The sequence below is a fragment of the Neoarius graeffei genome, chromosome 1, assembly GCF_027579695.1.
Source record: "Neoarius graeffei isolate fNeoGra1 chromosome 1, fNeoGra1.pri, whole genome shotgun sequence".
Taxonomy (NCBI): Eukaryota; Metazoa; Chordata; class Actinopteri; order Siluriformes; family Ariidae; genus Neoarius; species Neoarius graeffei.
The window spans coordinates 63,488,952-63,509,425 of NC_083569.1; the positions used below are offsets into that span (position 1 = coordinate 63,488,952).

At 39.0% G+C, this 20,474-nt stretch overlaps 1 protein-coding gene across 2 annotated transcripts; it reads right to left on the reverse strand.

The window, feature by feature from the left end:
• Positions 1 to 755: 755 nt before the first annotated feature.
• si:dkey-9k7.3 (circularly permutated Ras protein 1) lies at positions 756 to 20,472 on the reverse strand. Of its 2 annotated transcripts, XR_009651401.1 has the most exons (21): positions 20,382 to 20,472; positions 19,409 to 19,466; positions 19,026 to 19,112; positions 18,435 to 18,527; positions 17,678 to 17,764; positions 17,419 to 17,516; positions 17,094 to 17,294; positions 16,887 to 16,937; positions 16,213 to 16,302; positions 15,186 to 15,337; positions 12,973 to 13,054; positions 12,198 to 12,310; positions 11,963 to 12,047; positions 8,307 to 8,413; positions 7,865 to 7,974; positions 6,417 to 6,528; positions 6,193 to 6,333; positions 4,245 to 4,338; positions 2,126 to 2,173; positions 1,854 to 2,027; positions 756 to 1,697 (listed from the first exon to the last, which is right to left on the reverse strand). XR_009651401.1 is itself a non-coding variant. In XM_060906185.1 (20 exons), exons 2-20 carry the CDS (start codon positions 19,464 to 19,466, stop codon positions 1,932 to 1,934), a joined length of 1,905 nt encoding a protein of 634 aa, XP_060762168.1. In that variant the 5' UTR covers positions 20,382 to 20,472; the 3' UTR covers positions 756 to 1,931. The 2 variants fall into 2 exon arrangements, 1 of the variants encoding a protein (XP_060762168.1); XM_060906185.1 differs by having other exon boundaries at positions 756 to 2,027.
• Positions 20,473 to 20,474: the final 2 nt, after the last annotated feature.

Here is a 20,474-nt window from a genome sequence, read left to right on the forward strand (position 1 = left end):
GCTGTTGTTTCTGGTGCATGGCATGCAGTGTCAAAGAAAGGAATAAATATATATTCATAATTGTAATGCGTATCTCATTATTGGTATCACTGTCACAAGACAATGCAGCAATTTACTGATGTGAAATGCACGACCCTACACAATTCGATGGTTCATATGCTATAATAGTAGTATTCTATTTCAGGTCGATTTTGTGCCTTTGCAAATATTTTGCTCATACACTCATCAGGAGCTCCGCTTTTAGGCAGTGCCTAAATGTATGTGCTATTACTTACTATTTCAACAGAAACAAGCCCAGCTCAGTGTCCGTCTGATAGCTTTTTAATCACTCTAAGCTCTCAGCAACAAGTAAAATCCAATCAAAAAATTTACTCTTGTCCAGTCTTTTGCTTGGTCATGCTCTCATTTTCTCTTCCTGGCTTCCTCTGACCGCATCTTCTTTGGTCTTTTCTCCTCGATGAGGAGTGCTGCTGGCTGATTTTTGGAAGCTGGCAGGTGCCAAAGTGTGATGCAATTCTCATAGCATCCTAAAGCATTACACAGTTCTCACAAGATGTCTCAGGGACGCGTTACCAGTTACATGGTGCTATAACTGGTGAACTGGACATGTACTCAAAATGGAAAACAAGCCATTCTTCCTATTATAAGTCAATGTTGCCATCAAAATAATTTTGAAGCTGATATTTTAAGGTAAAATTTCTACCCAGTGTTGCTTTAAATCTAATTACATAAGATTTGGAACACAAACTTTAAAGTTTTTGATGATAGAAAATCAAAATCATTTATTAAAATATTTTAAAATACACAAAAATATATCTTTTTAAAACGTTTTAAGTGGCATTCATGATTTGTTTTCCTTTCCCCTGCACCTCCCCTCAAGGCTGTGGTGGCTCTGGATCCTATCCCAGAAATAATGTGAGCAAGGCAGGAAAATCATGCTGGATAGGGTCATTGGTCCACTGCAGGGCATCACACACAAACACCCCCATACTCATACACTCAGGTTGGGTTATGTATATATTTTTTTATTGTAGAGCTCTCTACGGCCAAAAAATTGCAGACATCTGACCATCACACCCATATGTGCTTTTTGAAAGATCCCATCCCAGATTTATACCTTGCTTTGTGACCGGCCCATTGTCATGCTGCAACATGTTCGAGCCCCTTAGTTCTACTGAATGGAGATCTTAAAAGGTACAGCATCCAGACATTCTATACAATTGTGTGCATCCAAGTTTGTGGTAAAAGTTTGAGGAAGGCTCACATATGGGTGTGATGGTCAGTTGCCCACATACTTTTGGCCATATAGTGTATGTAAAAGAAACTCACGTAGACACAGGGAGAACATGAACTCTATACAGACCCTCAGGATCAAGCTCTGGAGCTGTGATGTGCCTATAGTATTCACTGAGCCACCATGCTGTCCAGTCAGGTCATTTAAATACTTACAAAATAAACTGTGGTGTACAGCAAAATCCATGTCAGTCAGTGAGCTAGGAGTTATTGAAATAAGACCTCATGAAAAATTAAAACGTAAAGTTCTTAATGAAATACTAATTGCTTTAGAAAGCCACCATTGCACCGAACCAAAACAATTTTGCCCAAACTTGGACTATATGACAGACCTTTAAACGATCTTATTCACAACAGCATTCAACATAACGAGGCCAAGTCTGCATCATGTCCTTTTCCCGATACTGTAATGAGAAAAATGTGCATCTAGATATATTTTTTGTTCAGAAATACATTAAAACAATGCATTTTGTTAGAATCTTTAGATAAATACAAGTACGGTTGCCTGTAGGCTCCATAATTTAATTACAGATGTTAACAGGGATTCCCTGCCTACTAACCAGTATGACACAAAATATTCCATTACTGAGGCCTCTGCTGTTAGTCACTACTGTTCTGACAATAAGTCCACTTTCTGCTCAGCTTTCTAACATAGCTGTCTTCTCTTCCTTCTGGCCCACACTTGTTGCCCTCTTCATCTGGTACACCACATTTGCTGCCTCGTCTGACAAACCCTGAAAGAAAGAAAATCTGTTGAGCCAAACAGCAGCGAATGTGAAAGAAAAAGAAAAAGACAGATATAGATAGTAGTATGTAACCTTCTAAAACTTACTGTGGAAAGTGTTCTTTTGGCAGAAATGGTAGTGCTGCCTCTGTTACCCTGGAAAAAAAAAATCAAGTAGGGGAAAGTTCACCAACATTGCAACCATAACCTGATAGCAACGTACCGTAGATTTTCATCTCAAGTGCATGAGCGGATAGTTGCAGACAAATGCTACTTTGTCTCTGGAAACAATCAAATATCCCATGCACTGAGAGGCCCCGGTTGAAATTATGGATTCTCTTCGGTGACTGACATAGTACTGTTTTCTGAGGGGTGCAAATAGTACTATGCCAGTCACCGAAGAGAATCCATAATTCCAGGTGGCTCTCAGTGCATGATATATTTGATTTATACCCCTCATCAAAAAATTCCAAATTAAAAGTGTTAAAGGTATACTGCCTTTCAGATTTTTTTATGTTTAGGTCATAAAAAGAATTTTCCTGACACCTAATTATTTTATTTTAGTAGACCAAAAGCTACTGAATTCGAATCACAGACTTCCAATTTTATTACTTTTTTTTTCCTAAAAGAACAATTAATGAATTTAGAGCCATCTGACCCTAAATTCGCCGCCATTTTTTTTCTTGCTTCACCGTGACCTCATTCAAGATGCTATGTCATGCATGACGTGGAGGGCTTTCCTCATTCGTGCAAGGCATTGGGGGATACAAATTTGAAACAGGAGAGAACAATGGTTGACGTGAGTGTACAAATGAAACGTGAAAGTCAAGTCAACTTTATTGTCAAATATGCTATACATGCTCGACATACAGCACAGATGAAATTTCAGTCCTGACTACAGTAACGGAAAGCAAAAAGAAAAGACGTTATGTTGCGAAGGAGAGGAAACGCAGGACCAAACTAATGAATATCGGCGGTCAGCGAGCACCTCGGTGTGATCAGCTGTTTGTTTAGTGGCAGAATGATGTAACTGTCAGTGCGCGGTCAAAGGTAAACCTCTAGATGGCAGTAATGCAATGCTGGATGCCAGCTGCCATAAAACCCAAAAGTTGAAGACGATGGCGACGACGACTCCTCATGTGCACACGGACATGTGCACGGACTTCCTCTGTCTGCTTGACTGCGCGAAGTGAGTGATTTCATGCACATTACTTGCTATGGAACCCCTCAAATTAAATAACTTCCCAGCCACATAATGGCCTGTTTTTTTTTTAAAGATATTACAAAAATAAACATGCATCACAATGACCAACCTTCAGAGGGAACTAAATTTCACCAATTTTATGAAATCGATAGGCTGTCTACTTTTAAGATTGAATCTCGGCATAAACTCACTGGAGGCAGCCATGTTTGTTGTTTATGTCGGCGCGACCGTCGACTGGTGCATGTGCAATATACCATGCTATTGCCTGCCTCGCTAGGCATTATGATATGGAGCACTACACACACACAAATGCTCACGGAGCCACAGCTGTGACTCAAGTCGGCTGTATAGCTTGCAATTGTGACACCAGTTCATGATATCCAGGATATACCATAACTGACACACACACCATATCCATTTTTTAAATTTTTGATGTCACGAGATACATTGCTTAGTCAATGGTGGAACTATTTTATGTGTCACGTAAGCCATCCTTGGCCAATCCCTGCATGGGAATATTTTGATGAGGGATATAATTGTGTATAACTAGGTGCATGTGTGGTATATGTTTATGTATATACAATAAGATGAATGTGATAGACATCTGGTGTAGCAATGGAAATTTGTACAATGACACTCAGGATTGGATGTTTTTTTTTAATTTCTTGGAAATTCCGTAATAAAATTAAATACATTTTTGGATGTTCTGCCAAAGTCTTAGTTGATTTGCCAAAATAAATATTAACAAGCTACTTGTACACACTACATATGTTTCTGATACACTACTCAATAATTTACAATTCACGTTCCGTATAGTTATTGTCCTATACTCATCACACACTGTTGTCTGTTTGCACTTTGTGTAGTCTTATGTACTGTTGTGTGTTGCACCATGGCCCTGGAGAAATGCCATTTCATTCCAATGGATACAAGCTATATAGAGGAATGACAATAAAAACCCATTTGACTTGACTTCTAAAATTTAAAATGTGTGTAATTGGTGGAGAGGGCGTGTGTTCTGACCTGTGTATCTGGGTTCAGGTCTTCGCAGATCATACTCATGGTACTGATCCAGTTTCCATAGATACTTTCTTCTTTAGGACTTGGCTTCTGTTCACTGTTCAACACATTAAATGAGAGTTTATAAATGTATACTCAAGTTAAATACACAAGCTTTTAATTAATTAATACACACACACACACATACATACATACATACATACATATATATATATATATATATATATATATATATATATATATATATATATACACACACACATACACACACATACACAAACAGTGGTGCTTGAAAGTTTGTGAACCCTTTAGAATTTTCTATATTTCTGCATAAATATGACCTAAAACATCATCAGATTTTCACACGAGTCCTAAAAGTAGATAGAGAACCCAGTTAAACAAATGAGAGAAAAATATTATACTTGGTCATTTATTTATTGAGGAAAATGATCCAATATTCCATATCTGTGAGTGGCAAAAGTATGTGAACCTCTAGGTTTAGCAGTTAATTTGAAGGTGAAATTAGAGTCAGGTGTTTGTCATCCCATTGATTGAAATCAGGTTCGAGTGGGCACCCTGTTTTATTTAAAGAACAGGGATCTATCAAAGTCTGATCTTCACAACATGTATGTGGAAGTGTATCATGGCACGAACAAAGGAGATTTCTGAGGACCTCAGAAAAAGCGTTGTTGATGCTCATCAGGCTGGAAAAGGTTACAAAACCATCTCTAAAGACTTTGGACTCCACCAATCCACAGTCAGACAGATTGTGTACAAATGGAGGAAATTCAAGACCATTGTTACCCTCCCCAGGAGTGGTCGACCAACAAAGATCACTCCAAGAGCAAGGCGTGTAATAGTCAGCGAGGTCACAAAGGACCCCAGGGTAACTTCTAAGCAACTGAAGGCCTCTCTCACATTGACTAATGTTAATGTTCATGAGTCCACCATCAGGAGAACACTGAACACCAATGGTGTGCATGGCAGGGTTGCAAGGAGAAAGCCACTGCTCTCCAAAAAGAACATTGCTGCTCATCTGCAGTTTGCTAAAGATTACGTGGACAAGCCAGAAGGCTATTGGAAAAATGTTTTGTGGACGGATGAGACCAAAATAGAACTTTTTGGTTTAAATGAGAAGCGTTATGTCTGGAGAAAGGAAAACACTGCATTCCAGCATAAGAACCTTATCCCATCTGTGAAACATGGTGGTGGTAGTATCATGGTTTGGGCCTGTTTTGCTGCATTTGGGCCAGGATAGCTTGCCATCATTGATGGAACAATGAATTCTGAATTATACCAGTGAATTGTAAAGGAAAAATGTCAGGACATCTGTCCATGAACTGAAGCTCAAGAGAAAGTGGGTCATGCAGCAAGACAACGACCCTAAGCACACAAGTCGTTCTACCAAAGAATGGTTAAAGAAGAATAAAGTTAATGTTTTGGAATGGCCAAGTCAAAGTCCTGACCTTAATCCAATCGAAATGTTGTGGAAGGACCTGAAGCGAGCAGTTCATGTGAGGAAACCCACCAACATCCCAGAGTTGAAGCTGTTCTGTACGGAGGAATGGGCTAAAATTCCTCCAAGCCGGTGTGCAGGACTGATCAACAGTTACCGGAAACGTTTAGTTGCAGTTATTGCTACACAAGGGGGTCACACCAGATACTGAAAGCAAAGGTTCACATACTTTTGCCACTCACAGATATGTAATATTGGATCGTTTTCCTCAGTAAATAAATAAATGACCAAGTATAATATTTTTTGTCTCATTTGTTTAACTGGGTTCTCTTTATCTACTTTTAGGACTTGTGTGAAAATCTGATGTTTTATGTCATATTTATGCAGAAATACAGAAAATTCTAAAGGCTTAAGACTGCAATTAAAACTTTTCATTACGGACAGGTTTCACCGCCATAAGGCACAGATTCAGCACACCCCCCGACACAAACACACCTGATGTCTTTGAGGAGGTCCTGCTGGGCTTTGAGTTGACATTGAGCCTCCTGGATCCTGCCCTCCATGGTGAGTCGGGCACATAGCTGGGCACAGTGAACACCCAGCACAGCCATGTTCAGGCTCCCTGCCCACACCCAACTGTACACAGAGCAACCGTGTGAATTCTGTCTTAACTGGATTCATTTCTTACAATATTTGTGCATTTCTGTGTGCAGCGCTACCTGCTGGTGGTCACACGCTTCTGCTGAGTTATGACTCTGGTTACTTTCTTCAAATCTCGAGTTTTGAAAGACAGCTGCAGCTGGAAGGGAACTCGATCTCTTCTCTGGAAACCTGCACAAAATATGACCATTTGATACTTTAGCATGATTTTTTGCTGTCATACCTGTATACTTTAGTAATTGGAAAAAAGGAAAGAAAATGACAAATAAAATGGGTAATGAGAATAAACAAACAAGGCTGCTGTAAAAAAAATAAAAGAAATACTGTATATACAGCTAAATAAATTAAAGGCAGAAATAACTTTCTATCCATCCATTATCTATACCGCTAATTCATCACTCATCACTAATTCATGAGGGAAGCTGGAGCCAATCCCAGCTTATGTCAGGTGAGAGGTGGGGTACACCCTGGGCAGGCCACCAATCTATTGCAGGGCCAACACTGCGACAAACAACCACTCACATTCACATCAATGGGCAATTTTAGAGTAGCCAGTTGACCTCATCTGCATGTATTTGGACTATGCAATGAAACTGGAGTACTCAAATGCCGCTTTTCCACTACAAACGCAGCTGAGTCGGGCTGAGCCGTGCCGTGCTGAGTTGGGCTGAGTCGAGCTGAGCGAGGCTGTTGGAGTTGCATTTCGACTACAACTGCGCTGAAACGTGCTGGCTGGACGTGGGTGGACACATTGGGTGGAGTTAGCGAAAGTGGGTGGACGTCAGGTGATGTCGTTAAGCAGCGCAAACAGTGACATCAGTGAGCTTTTAAGTGGTAGTCTCACGACCCGAATAGTAAACAATAAACATGGAGGACATGGAGTCGTTAGTGTTGCTGGTCTTGGGTCTGTGGCTTGTTGTCACCGACAACACCAACAGATACTGGCAAGAGCGTATAGATGAGGCGAGGCGCATAAGGCTTCAGAAATTCGTAATTCTTCTTCTTCCGGGTTTACGGTGTTTACAGATCCCAGCGTGCTTGCGGGGCGTGTGTGGGCGTGTGAGGACACTCCTCCTCACCAATCAGTGCACAGGGGAGTGTCTGCTCACGCCCCCAGCCTCACTCGGCTCGGTTTGGCTCGCTTCAGCCCCACTCCAAAACCGTGCGAGTTTTAGGGGCTAAACAGGGCTGAAGCGAGCTGAGTCGTGCTGTTCTTTGGTAGTCGAAACGCAAGCCGTGTCGGGCTGAAGTGAGCTGAAGCGAGCTGAAAAAGGGTAGTGGAAAAGGGCCAAAAGAAAACCCACGCAAGCATGGGGAGAACATGCAAACTCCACACAGAAAGGATCCAGTCAGCTGTGAGTTTTGAACCCAGAACCTTCTTTCTGTGAGGCGACAGTGATAACAGCTTCACCACTCTGCGGCCCCCAGAAATAATAATTTTAAATAAATAATTTGGTGAGTAGTACCTCAATCTTTTTTACACTTGAAAGCTTTTCTCTTCACTTACTCTCAACTCTGTCTGGTTTGACAGCAAACTGGAAAGTGATCTCGACTCCACTTGTGACATTTCCAATCTCTCTCACCAGCCTGTGGTTTTCCTCCTCAAAAGGGTAATACCTACAGGACCAAAATGCTAAAAGCCATTAGCTCAGGTGGAAGCACACTATAGAAACAGGGGGGGAACAAAACAAAACAAAAAACAGGAAAGAAAACTCTACTGAACTAAAAATAAACATCCTCTTGAAAGCGATTTAGTTTTAGTTTCATTCTTCAGTTTTCTAATAACTTGATTTCATAAATGCAAGTCGGATATATTGCATTTTATACAGTCTAAAGACGATCCTTTCTCATCAAACCACAACTACTGTTTTTGAGCCAACCTACAAATAAAGTGTTATTACCTTTTAAGTTACAATGAGAAGTTTTCTCTAGGAGTAACTGATACTCACACGCCGTTAGGTGCAAGCAGCATTGCCTCAACATTAGTTGCTAAGATGTTGTCAGTCAGCGCATTCTGAATTTCTGATCCGACTGTACAAATGTTGACTCTGTTGATCTAGAAAGAGAGGAAAGCACCCATATGCAGCCATATCACTGTTCTGAGTTACATCCTGTTTGAGTGGGTAGAAGACCATGAAAAATAATCAAATTCAAGAAAATGTCAGTTACCTAAGAAATGTCAGTTACAGTTTAAAGCACCAGCCATCAAATATCATAAATAAAAAGCAGACAATATTACAAATTTATATCTATAAAATCAAGGTAGACAGTAGCTACTCTGAAGAATCTAAATCATTAAATATACAACCCCGATTCCAAAAAACTTGGGACAAAGTACAAATTGTAAATAAAAACGGAATGCAATAATTTACAAATCTCAAAAACTGATATTGTATTCACAATAGAACATAGACAACATATCAAATGTCGAAAATGAGACATTTTGAAATTTCATGCCAAATATTGGCTCATTTGAAATTTCATGACAGCAACACATCTCAAAAAAGTTGGGACGGGGGCAAAAAGAGGCTGGAAAAGTTAAAGGTACAAAAAAGGAACAGCTGGAGGACCAAATTGCAACTCATTAGGTCAACTGGCAATAGGTCATTAACATGACTGGGTATAAAAAGAGCATCTTGGAGTGGCAGCGGCTCTCAGAAGTAAAGATGGGAAGAGGATCACCAATCCCCCTAATTCTGCGCCGACAAATAGTGGAGCAATATCAGAAAGGAGTTCGACAGTGTAAAATTGCAAAGAGATTGAACATATCATCATCTACAGTGCATAATATCATCAAAAGATTCAGAGAATCTGGAAGAATCTCTGTGCGTAAGGGTCAAGGCCAGAAAACCATACTGGGTGCCCATGATCTTCGGGCCCTTAGACGGCACTGCATCACATACAGGCATGCTTCTGTATTGGAAATCACAAAATGGGCTCAGGAATATTTCCAGAGAACATTTTCTGTGAACACAATCCACCGTGCCATCCGCTGTTGCCAGCTAAAACTCTATAGTTCAAAGAAGAAGCCGTATCTAAACACGATCCAGAAGCGCAGACATCTTCTCTGGGCCAAGGCTCATTTAAAATGGACTGTGGCAAAGTGGAAAACTGTTCTGTGGTCAGATGAATCAAAATTTGAAGTTCTTTATGGAAATCAGGGACGCCGTGTCATTCGGACTAAAGAGGAGAAGGACGACCCAAGTTGTTATCAGCGCTCAGTTCAGAAGCCTGCATCTCTGATGGTATGGGGTTGCATTAGTGTGTGTGGCATGGGCAGCTTACACATCTGGAAAGACACCATCAATGCTGAAAGGTATATCCAGGTTCTAGAGCAACATATGCTCCCATCCAGATGACGTCTCTTTCAGGGAAGACCTTGCATTTTCCAACATGACAATGCCAAACCCCACACTGCATCAATTACAGCATCATGGCTGCATAGAAGAAGGGTCCGGGTACTGAACTGGCCAGCCTGCAGTCCAGATCTTTCACCCATAGAAAACATTTGGCGCATCATAAAACGGAAGATACGACAAAAAAGACCTAAGACAGTTGAGTAACTAGAATCCTACATTAGACAAGAATGGGTTAACATTCCTATCCCTAAACTTGAGCAACTTGTCTCCTCAGTCCCCAGACGTTTACAGACTGTTGTAAAGAGAAAAGGGGATGTCTCACAGTGGTAAACATGGCCTTGTCCCAACTTTTTTGAGATGTGTTGTCATAAAATTTAAAATCACCTAATTTTTCTCTTTAAATGATACATTTTCTCAGTTTAAACATTTGATATGTCATCTATGTTCTATTCTGAATAAAATATGGAATTTTGAAACTTCCACATCATTGCATTCCGTTTTTATTTACAATTTGTACTTTGCCCCAACTTTTTTGGAATCGGGGTTGTATTCTGTTTTTTATTCTTTACCACGTAATTCCATATATGCTCCGTATGTTATTTCATAGTTTTGATGTCTTCAGTATTGTTCTACAATGTAGAAAATAGTCAAAATACATCCATCCATCTTCTACCGCGTATCCGCTTAAATAACAACATTATTGGTAATCCATTTATTTTTAGGTGTTGCTGGGTTTCAGTCACGTGACTTTTCTTAGCGGTTTTACTGAAAGTGAAATAGCTGGTGGTCTAAAGGGAGCCACAGTGCAAACTACTAGCAATAACAGAGTACGCTCGTAATCTAGAAGCCACTGCTTGCTTTAGATATATTCAGAAGATTGCTATGTGCAATGGAATCGACCCCTACAGTCTGGGAAAGAAGGATTTGTCATACGATCTTGAAAACCACCCTTCAGTCGAGTTCCCCGACATCTCCAACTATCTGGTGTTGCAGACATCCTTCTACACTGAAAAACAGATGAAAGCGTGGAAGAGTATGGAGGCTTACAACTTTTTTGTATGTGGCTGGGTAAAGGACCTCGGTATCAAGTCATTGCTGAATGAATCCTGTATTGTTTTTGCCTGTGTAAGTATGGTTTTATTAAGCTTTTCGTTCACGTCTTTACAACGAAGCGCTGCAAGTTGAAGTGTAAACAAACAACAGTTTGCTCGAGTCTCACTTGTGTTGGCTCTTATCTCTCAGGCCAATCATTCACAAAGATCATCAGAAACCCCTTTAAAGTCCTGGATCTTAGTTAAACAAAACAGAGACGCGATCATGGTGCGCTGTAACTGTATGGCTGGGTAAGAATTTTGTCGCGACCTTCATGCATATGGACTTTGTGAGGAGAAAGCAAAGAAACAGCTGGAGACTTTAACGCTTCATGACTAAAAAAAAGTACCGTAAAATAACGACACATGGCAAGAAAAGTACTTAGAAAACACTAAGGACATAGCTGAGAGGGAGATACAAACCTTTCATGAAGCAATCACTGCAAACTTGAGCATGCTTCGACTCTGTTCCCTTCGATTTCAGAGAGAGGTTCAAAAGCCACCTTTCTCGACGTCTTTTTGTGAAATCCTGTGTTCGTTCACCCTTTTTTATTAGTTCACGGGAAACCCTGAAGAAACTTCAGTTTCACCGTTTGATCGATTCAAGCAAGCTAAAAACAATGTAACACTTTGTCAACTGAGCTTTGGTAGACCACCAGCTAAAGTTTTGAATAACTAACGAGGCGGATGTGACATCACGTGAAACCCAGCAATAGATTATTGTGGAGTGTCTGCCATACAAGTTTTTGTGAATTGGCTGTTATTATAGAAGCAATATAGTATTAGAAAGATCGCATTATGATAAACCGTGATTTCAGTTACAGCTGGCACTATTGTCAGAACTGCTGTTACAGAAAATTAATCAACACCTGCTGACCAATCAGACCCAACAGTTAGTTCTGGTCCACTAATGTGATTGGACAAGGGGCTGTGCTGATATTTACTAAAACAGGACTGGTACATTTCACTGTTGTATAAAAGCAATATCATACCTGCGATCGTGTTGATATACTGAATATTCAGCATAACAGCACCGCTGCTTGTGCAATACTGCTTAAATATAATTCACTCGTTTTTTTTAAGGTTGATGATAGTTTCAGAATCAAAAGGTGTTTATGGACAGCCTGACCCTAATATAGTCTGTAGCTCACTCACCCTGCCTCCAGTGTGGTCAGCCAGTTTTCCCACTTCTGCCAGGCTGCAGTCTTCACCCTCAAATGTCATCACTGACACAATCACTCTGCACACAACCGTAACCACTTTTTATTACTACTACTATTTACAAAAAATATTTTCAAAATTAATTGGCTGGGCCCATTGGAGAACAATTTAATTCAGGGTTGTAAATAATAACTGAACATTTTGATTACAGAAGAGATTTGTGACTCACCCTTTTTCTGCTGCATGACTGGCTAACTGGTTGTAGAAATATACTGAAGCTGCAGATTCCTGTTCTAACTGGCCCAGGCCTATGTTGGCCTGTCCATCTGTACAAATTATGACCTACAAACAAATATATAGAACAGGACTTAAAGAAAGAAAGCAAGGGGGGAAAAAGCTTAAAGAAAGTAAGCCAGAAATGAAATGTTTTTTTTCTTTTACCAAACATGTATAGACAATGATCCAAGAAATGTTTCTTAGGGGAAGCCATGGCCTAATGGTTAGAGAAACAGCTTTGGGACTAAAAGATCACTGGTTCGATTTCCTGGACCAGCAGGAATGGCTAAAGTGCCCTTGAGCAAGGCCCCCAGCTGCTCCCCAGGCTGCTCTAAGCATGTTGTATGTCGCTCTGGATAAGAGCGTCTGCTAAATGCCATTAAAGCTACTATTCTCATGTAACTAACAAAAAGGGAACCAGCTGAGCATTGTGCAAATTGCATGCGTAATTCATCACAATTCTGAGATGTCACCTTTTGTTTCAGTGACATAATTCATTGACAAATAAAATTCAATGAAATATCTATGAATTATAATTTAAACAACTTCCTGTCATGTATAATTCTAATCATACCTCCTACCCAAGTCTTTCTTTTGTCACAGTGATATCAAAGAGAGCAAACTTCAGACCCCTCACTGACTACATGTGCCATAATTGCATTATTGGTTGCATTTTTCCTTTAATATGACAGAATTATTGGCAATATTAGTACACACTGAAAGCTCACCTTTGAACCTGGAAACTGAGAGGCCATAGCAACAGAGATCAGTGCTGCCGGGCCAAGCGCTGTGGCTCCATGCTCTCTTAATCTGGAATAACACAAAATAAAGATTGAGATTTTTTTTTTTTTTACATTTTAAAAGTGGTAGACACAGTGAGCTTGTCACTAACAACATGAAACTCAAAATGAGTAAACCTGTTACAATGCTGATATCAGGAAACATCCCGTCACTCTTCTTTCTTGCAATTAAGGCCACTACTGGTGGCTGTACATGCATTTATTCAAAGTCATTTGTTTATCAATTGCACAGGATGTCAAGGATTTGTATGTACATTGAAATGCTTGTGGAGAGGCAGACGTGTTGCTAACATGTAACATTAAAATGCATATAAATGTACAAAACTCAAGAACAGCAAGTATCAAATACCATCTCATAAACAATTATTATAAAATAAAGAACAGTGCATTATAAAATACAAAATTCAATATAGCAAGCACAAGGCATTAGAAGGTGTGGATTTATAGTAACTGTAGAAGTGCAAAAAAGAAACAGAAACCACATTTCGGTCCAACCAACTTCCTCCCCTACAAACGGCAATCTAGCTAAAAAAAAAAAAAAATGGGATAACTGTTGAAAAAAAACTTCCACGTAGCACTGTAAAAGGGTTCTATCATTTCCAGGCACCCAGAAAAGTTTCTATGTTGAACCCTATAACAAATGATTCCAAATAGACCTACAGTATTTTAGAAAACGAGAACACCTAACTCTCCACAGAAGTTATGAGGACCTCTTTTTCAAGAGCGTACTTCTTAAAATGAAGTATTCAAGCACTAAGTCACAATAAACATTCCCAAAATGATCATTCCTGAGCACACAGCAGCCACTAAGACCGTTTAAAAATATAAGGTAGACGTTCTATAGCCACAGACGATTCAAACAAGGCTTGATTCATGATGTAGTCAAGTCAACTTTATTGTCAAATATGCTATACATGCTCGACATACAGCACAGATGAAATTTCAGTCCTCTCTGACCCACAGTGCAAACAGGTAATGCAATAAATAAAAATAGAATAATTGAAAAAACAAACAAACAGCAATATAAACTAAACACTCTAGATAGGAACTAGACATAGACTAAACACTCAGACAAACAATATAAACAGTATAAACACTAGATAAGAACTACACACAGACTAAACACTCAGACAATATAAACAGTATAAACACTCTAGATATGAACTAGACGTAGACTAAACACTCATATATACACACACACACACACACACACACACACACATATATATATATATATACACACACACAATATATATATGTGTGTGTGTGTATCTATCTATCTATCTATCTATCTATCTATCTATCTATCTATCTATCTATATATATATATATATATATATATACACACACACACAAATATATATATATATATATATATATATATATATATATATATATATATATATATATATATATATATATACACACACACACAAATTGGTTCAAATAACCAAACAGTCAAGGGCACTTGAGATATGGCAGGTAAACATGAAACATGAAATAAGCAGTATAAACAAACTAGCAGCTGTTAAGATAAGGTAGTGCGGAATAGTGCAAAGGAGTGAGGTAAATTACATCAAGCCGAGATTCTTAAGTGAAAGCACAAGTCTCCAATTAAAGGAAGTAACCAAAACTGCTGCAAAACAAACATCAGCAGTTTTCAAATGCCATACATCAACAGAGCTGCAACCACCACAAGTAACCTTGACACTAACCCTTACTGTTAGCTAACACAGCAAGGTATTTGGCCACTTGATAAAACGTTGGAATTTATTGGACCATCGTTGATTAAATGTGTGCTGTTGTGGTGTTTTTCTCACTGCCATACACACTCATGGTTCACTAGGTTGGCTTTCTTCTTTGCATGGTAATGATAGTTGCCCTGATTTATTCAATATCAGGACAGAAGACTTTTCTGAGGATTCTTTTGAACTCAGACATTTTGCTTCAATACCCAATGAAGTAATGATGTAACACTGAGAAAGGTGTAGCCTTATTATTTATTTTTTCCCTTATGTATTAAATGTCCACTTCTGACATGCAATAGAGAATAACATCATTCGGATTTTGATGGACAGAGAGAGAGGTGAATGAAGCGAACGAGTAAAATTCTATGATAAAATGTATGGACATCTACTCACTCTTTGACTTTTTGTGTGAGGCACTGGAAAGTCTCAGCAATGCAGTGTGGTGTGGCGTAGTTCTCTCCCTGCTCTCTCACATGATCATAATCTACCAGAGCCCAGTCCCGCAGACACAGAGGAACTCCTGTACCGTCTCCGTACACCGTCACCTGACGACACAAACCCACACAGTGATGACTTATCATTAATAAACGTTTGCAGGCATTTCTATGGCAATGGTATCAATGGTGATGACACTGATCTGAGGACAGCTCTGCAGTGGGTGGAAGAAATAGGATATATTGGCGTAAGTAGATATTAAATATTAAAATTTTATATTATTAATTTTATTGCCAGTCATTGACATACATGTTGCAACACAAAGAGAAATTTTCACACCTGATTTAATCAAAATGTCACTTTTTGTCTAACAGATGTTTGCAGTCCATCCAGCTGCAGATAATTAAATGAAATTTCAGTCTTTTTTTTCTTTTTTACATAATATTTTGATACACCACTGATATGTGTTTAGAAGCATGCTGCTTATCCAGCTGATGAAGGCCTTTTGTCAGAAAGATAGTTTCACTAGAAAATTTGTGTACTGCACTGATTTTGCCAAGTTTTGTCTATTTTCTTTGAGACACTTTATTTATTTATTTATTATCCCTCCCCCATTATCCATAACCGCTTATCCTGTGCAGGGTCACGGGCAAGCTGGAGCCTATCCCAGCTGACTATGGGCGAGAGGTGGGGTACACCCTGGACAAGTTGCCAGGTCATCGCAGGGCTGACACATAGAGACAAACAACCAACTCACATTCACACCTACGGTCAATTTAGAGCCACCAATTAGCCTAACCTGCATGTCTTTGGACTGTGGGGGAAACCGGAGCACCCAGAGGAAACCCACACAGACACGGGGAGAACATGCAAACTCCACACAGAAAGGCCCCCATCAGCTACTGGGCTCGAACCTAGAACCTTCTTGCTGTGAGGCGACAGTGCTAATCACTACACTACTGCGCCGCTCTATTATTATTATTACCTCATCATTAAAAGTGACCAGTGCTACTCGACGGTGAGGTGATGATTTTAGCAACGAGGACAGCGCCAACTGTAGGGCCTCTTGGACACCCTGTCAACAAAACAAAGAAATGGTCAATTATCCATCTGCATGGAATATATAAAACAATTACAGGAGTATTTATATTTAGCAAATAGCAACAAGAAACAGCTGGCTTCATTCATTCATTGATCTTCAGTAACCTGGTCAAAGTGACCGTAGTTCTGGAGCCTATCTCAGGATCAAAGCGTAAGATGTGAGTACAATGTGGAGAGGATGCGAATCGATCGCAGACCATTATACACACATTCAAACAACTTGGGGCAATTTAGAGTAGCCAAACCACCCTGAAAACCCAGAGGAAACCAATGAGGACATGTGAAACTCAACACGTACAGTAACCTGAGCTCAGGCTCAAACTAGAGCAAGACTAACCACTGCCACCCAAACAAACTTCAACAGTTTGCAAATACTCAAATTGTGGGAGGTCTACAACCATCTCCAGGGTAAAACCTAGACTGGAGAATACAGATAACCGCTTCACTTCTCCAAACAACTGACATACTCTGGAGACACTTCACACTGGGATATACTGGGAGTCAGTGATAGCATTGATAGTTTTATTTGGAAAGGGCGGCAATAGAGTTACTAATCACCTGCAACCGTGATACATAGGTTGGTGATCTCATGCTGTTACCAGGAGATACCTGAGTGAGTGACAGATTGAGAAATAAAGACATGAAAAATGGTGGCGCAAGAGACAAAGAGAGAAAAACAAAATCAGTTTCCTCGGAAGAGAAGCCACAATAAACATTGAATTGAATGAACATAAGGGAAAACTTTTAGGCTAGAGGACAAGTAACCTCTGATGTGACGCTCATGCTACCAGAAATGTCCACACAGAAGACCACCAGCATGTCCTCTAGGTTCACATAGTCTGCGTCTATCTCCTCATCTACATAGAGGACATCTCTGCCTGGCGGAGTCCACAGAGGAGAACGGCCCATTTTTAACTCACTCTGAGAGAGGACATTCTGATTACCACAAAACTCACAAGACCATGTCTGGAAAGAGAGCGAGAGAGAGAGGGAGAAAATAACAGTAGTCATATACAAACACACAGTTAATTTTCAAGCATTATAAATATACACAGTAAATCTCCAAAAGGTTGATTCGGTAGCCACTTACCGATGTATTTGGGTTGGTTTGTGAGTTGCTCACAGATGACATGATGGCTCTACATTTCCCACAGTGCACTGGTTTCTGAATGCTCTGTATACTGGATGCTGAGAAAAGGTCACTTGTGTTAGTAATTAAATAGAAAATGCTGTTCATTTATTAACAGTTGTCTGGGACCAAATGCACATTGATTGTGTAAATTAGTCCAAGAATAAGTATAATCTAAGCCTAACACACACCTGCACATGTATAACAATTAAGAGCTCACCTTTGTTTATGTCCACAAGACTCCCTACCTTGAGTAATACCACATTGACATTGGCTTTAATACTGGCCTGTCCTTTACCCTCCAATCCTTAGAGTGAGGAAGAAGATTTACGTACATTACTTATACAAACTAAAAAATTACATAAGTAGCTGCTAAACCCACAATATTAATTACCAAATGTCCTAATATACAGGGTGTTTCAAAAAACATGATATTATTTGAGATGTAGATATCTCAGAAACTACATAGTCCAGGCAAATGAAACTGAACAGGCTTAATGTTGAGCAATATAAGATTTATTCCTCAAAATTTGAATGAGAAATTCAAAAGGTATATGGATTCCATGAACAATTTTTACAAATCTTCAGTATGCGCGCCGCCTGAGACACTGACACACACACACCCTTCCTCTTTGAACTTTTTGTCCCCGTGTCCAAATCTGCATTGCAGTTGGTGGATTTTTAGAGAACTCTCTCATACTGTAAATGCACGCTGCACAGTCTTGTTTGACTGTGTTCGAGTGTACTCTAACACACAAAACGCCTTTTCTTTTTCAGTGAATGGCATTTTTATACCTAAAAAGATAAAAACAAAAAACATTAAACATAAAATTTTGACCTGTTTCCACACATGCTGTTAAAATTTGAGGTCAATTGAACGAGAATTGGCAAAGTTATTAGATTGTGAAATGATATCAAATTCTTTGAAACACGCTGCATGTATCAAATCAATGAAGTGTGCGTAGTTGTTTTCTCACCTCGAGGTGGCACTGGAGGCGGCATTGAAATGGGTTGGGTGCGTTTCTGTGTCGAGCGACGAGGAGGTACAGGTGGTGGTGTTATAGGAGGAGCTGTAGATAAAAGACATTTTAAAATCCCAAAGTCCATTAAAAATTCTCTCAGCATTAACATATAGTAAGAAAATTTCATATTTCCAGTAAAAGGATATTTTGTTCTCTGATCACCCACTTTCTGGAAAGTCTTTCATTACATCTTTGTTCCTACACCCACTACAGGAAGTGAAAGTTTTTTTATTTGAACTTATCAACTTAACTTTGCTATGAAAGCTTTTTTTTTAACATGACATTTAAAACACTACACAGGACTGAGCAGAGTGGGGATGATGACATTAATGACAAAGTAATGAAGGTGAAGGTAGCAAATAAGAATATAATTTAAATAAATCTATTTGCTATTACTAATACTACTAAATCTAATATAAAGTAAAATTTGAGAAAACATCTCACAATTTAAAAAAAATAAAAAAAATAACACCACCCGACAGAAATAACGACAAACTGAATAAAGAATAAAGTCCATATGGAGCACTGAGGATGCCAGGAACTCACTAGGTTTTGGAATGACAGCAATGCGGTTGTCGTAAGGATGTTCTGATTTTTTTCTGGACAAACCGGAGGGTAGCGTGGAGGAAAGACCTGAGAACCACAATGAGGCAATGAAGGATCGGGGGAGAAAAATAAATAAATAAATTAGCTATACTGGGTACAATTTACAATGTTCGATTTGTAAATTATTTTCTTTCACAATGCAAAAGTTTATTTGAATTATGACTATAACTGATACAATCACATTATTTACTTTTTTCTCTGAGTGTTTTATACATTTAAGGAATATTTTGATGTGAAACTTGCATCCATTCAGCAGGATATTAAAAAAAAATAGATTTACAACATTATCTAATTTTGGGTTGACTAGAATACCAAGGTCTTACCTTCTGCTAGACTTTCAGGCCTCCAGTTACAGACAACATGACTGCAGGCAAACTCCATCTGAAAGGAAAAACAGAGGAAGAGAGATAAACGTTCCAGTATTGATTTAGTATTGCCACAGTGTTAGTATCATACCTGGACTGAGAAATGTATGTAATCTTTTTTTTTTTTATATTAATATGTCTATGTTGTATGATTTATCACACAAACTTGTGATCTGTGTTTCAGATTTAATAAAAGAAAGACAGTGATATATTTGCATATTGTGAGTAACAGTTTAGCTGACTGTTGCTGTAGGCATGCTCTCATTTCCTGCTTGGTTTTGCAACACTACTCTAAAAAAGTATCTTAGAAATTCCCCCTGAACAATAATCTGATAATGAGGAACTACGCTTAGGTCAGTGATGTGATTATAAACCATTTCCTCTTTGGATATCTTTAAAAAAAAAAAAAAAAACCTACTCCGTTATTTTTTTTAAACTCTTATTTAACCCCCCCCCCCCCCCCCTAAATAGCAATATTTACAGCATAAGCAGGAAACCTAGCACCAGATACAATCAGCCATTAAAGAGACTCTATTTTTGCATAATCTGATTGGTTTTGTATTTTTACTCAGTTCTACAAAAATTATGCATTGTTTGCTAAAACATTTATCCACAGATAGATAAAAATAATAAGTATACAACAATGCATCAAGCAGACATTTGTCTGATGTACACCTCTCTGTAAACATACATTTATCTATTATCCTGTATTTACTGTCCTGAAAGTCATCATGTCCTTTTAACTGAGATAAAAGTGCACCCAATCATATCAAACCCAGCACAAGCCATCAATAACAAAAGGTTTCACCAACATTTTCTGCAAATGATTATAAAAGTGTGACCTTTACAGACTGTTAAATCCTTAAAGACAGCTTCAGACAGCAAACGTAATGATGTCATGTATAAATTAAAAGGCTATTAAAGAATGTACCTTTATGCTGGTAGTTGTCAAGTTGGTATGTTACTCAGCATGTGCCACTTCTGACGCTGCTGCCTCCTCTCTCTCTCTCTCTCTCTCTCTCTG

What these genes read in the sequence shown, in the direction of transcription:
- si:dkey-9k7.3 (XM_060906185.1), bottom strand. Translation starts at nt 19,466, where the DNA reads ATGGAGTTTGCCTGCAGTCATGTTGTCTGTAACTGGAGGCCTGAAAGT. An exon ending in CAAACCAGACAGAGTTGAGA is followed by an intron (nt 6,529 to 7,864) that starts GTAAGTGAAGAG and finishes TATTTTGTGCAG; the next exon opens with GTTTCCAGAGAAGAGATCGA. An exon ending in AAGCGTGTGACCACCAGCAG is followed by an intron (nt 6,334 to 6,416) that starts GTAGCGCTGCAC and finishes CTCTGTGTACAG; the next exon opens with TTGGGTGTGGGCAGGGAGCC.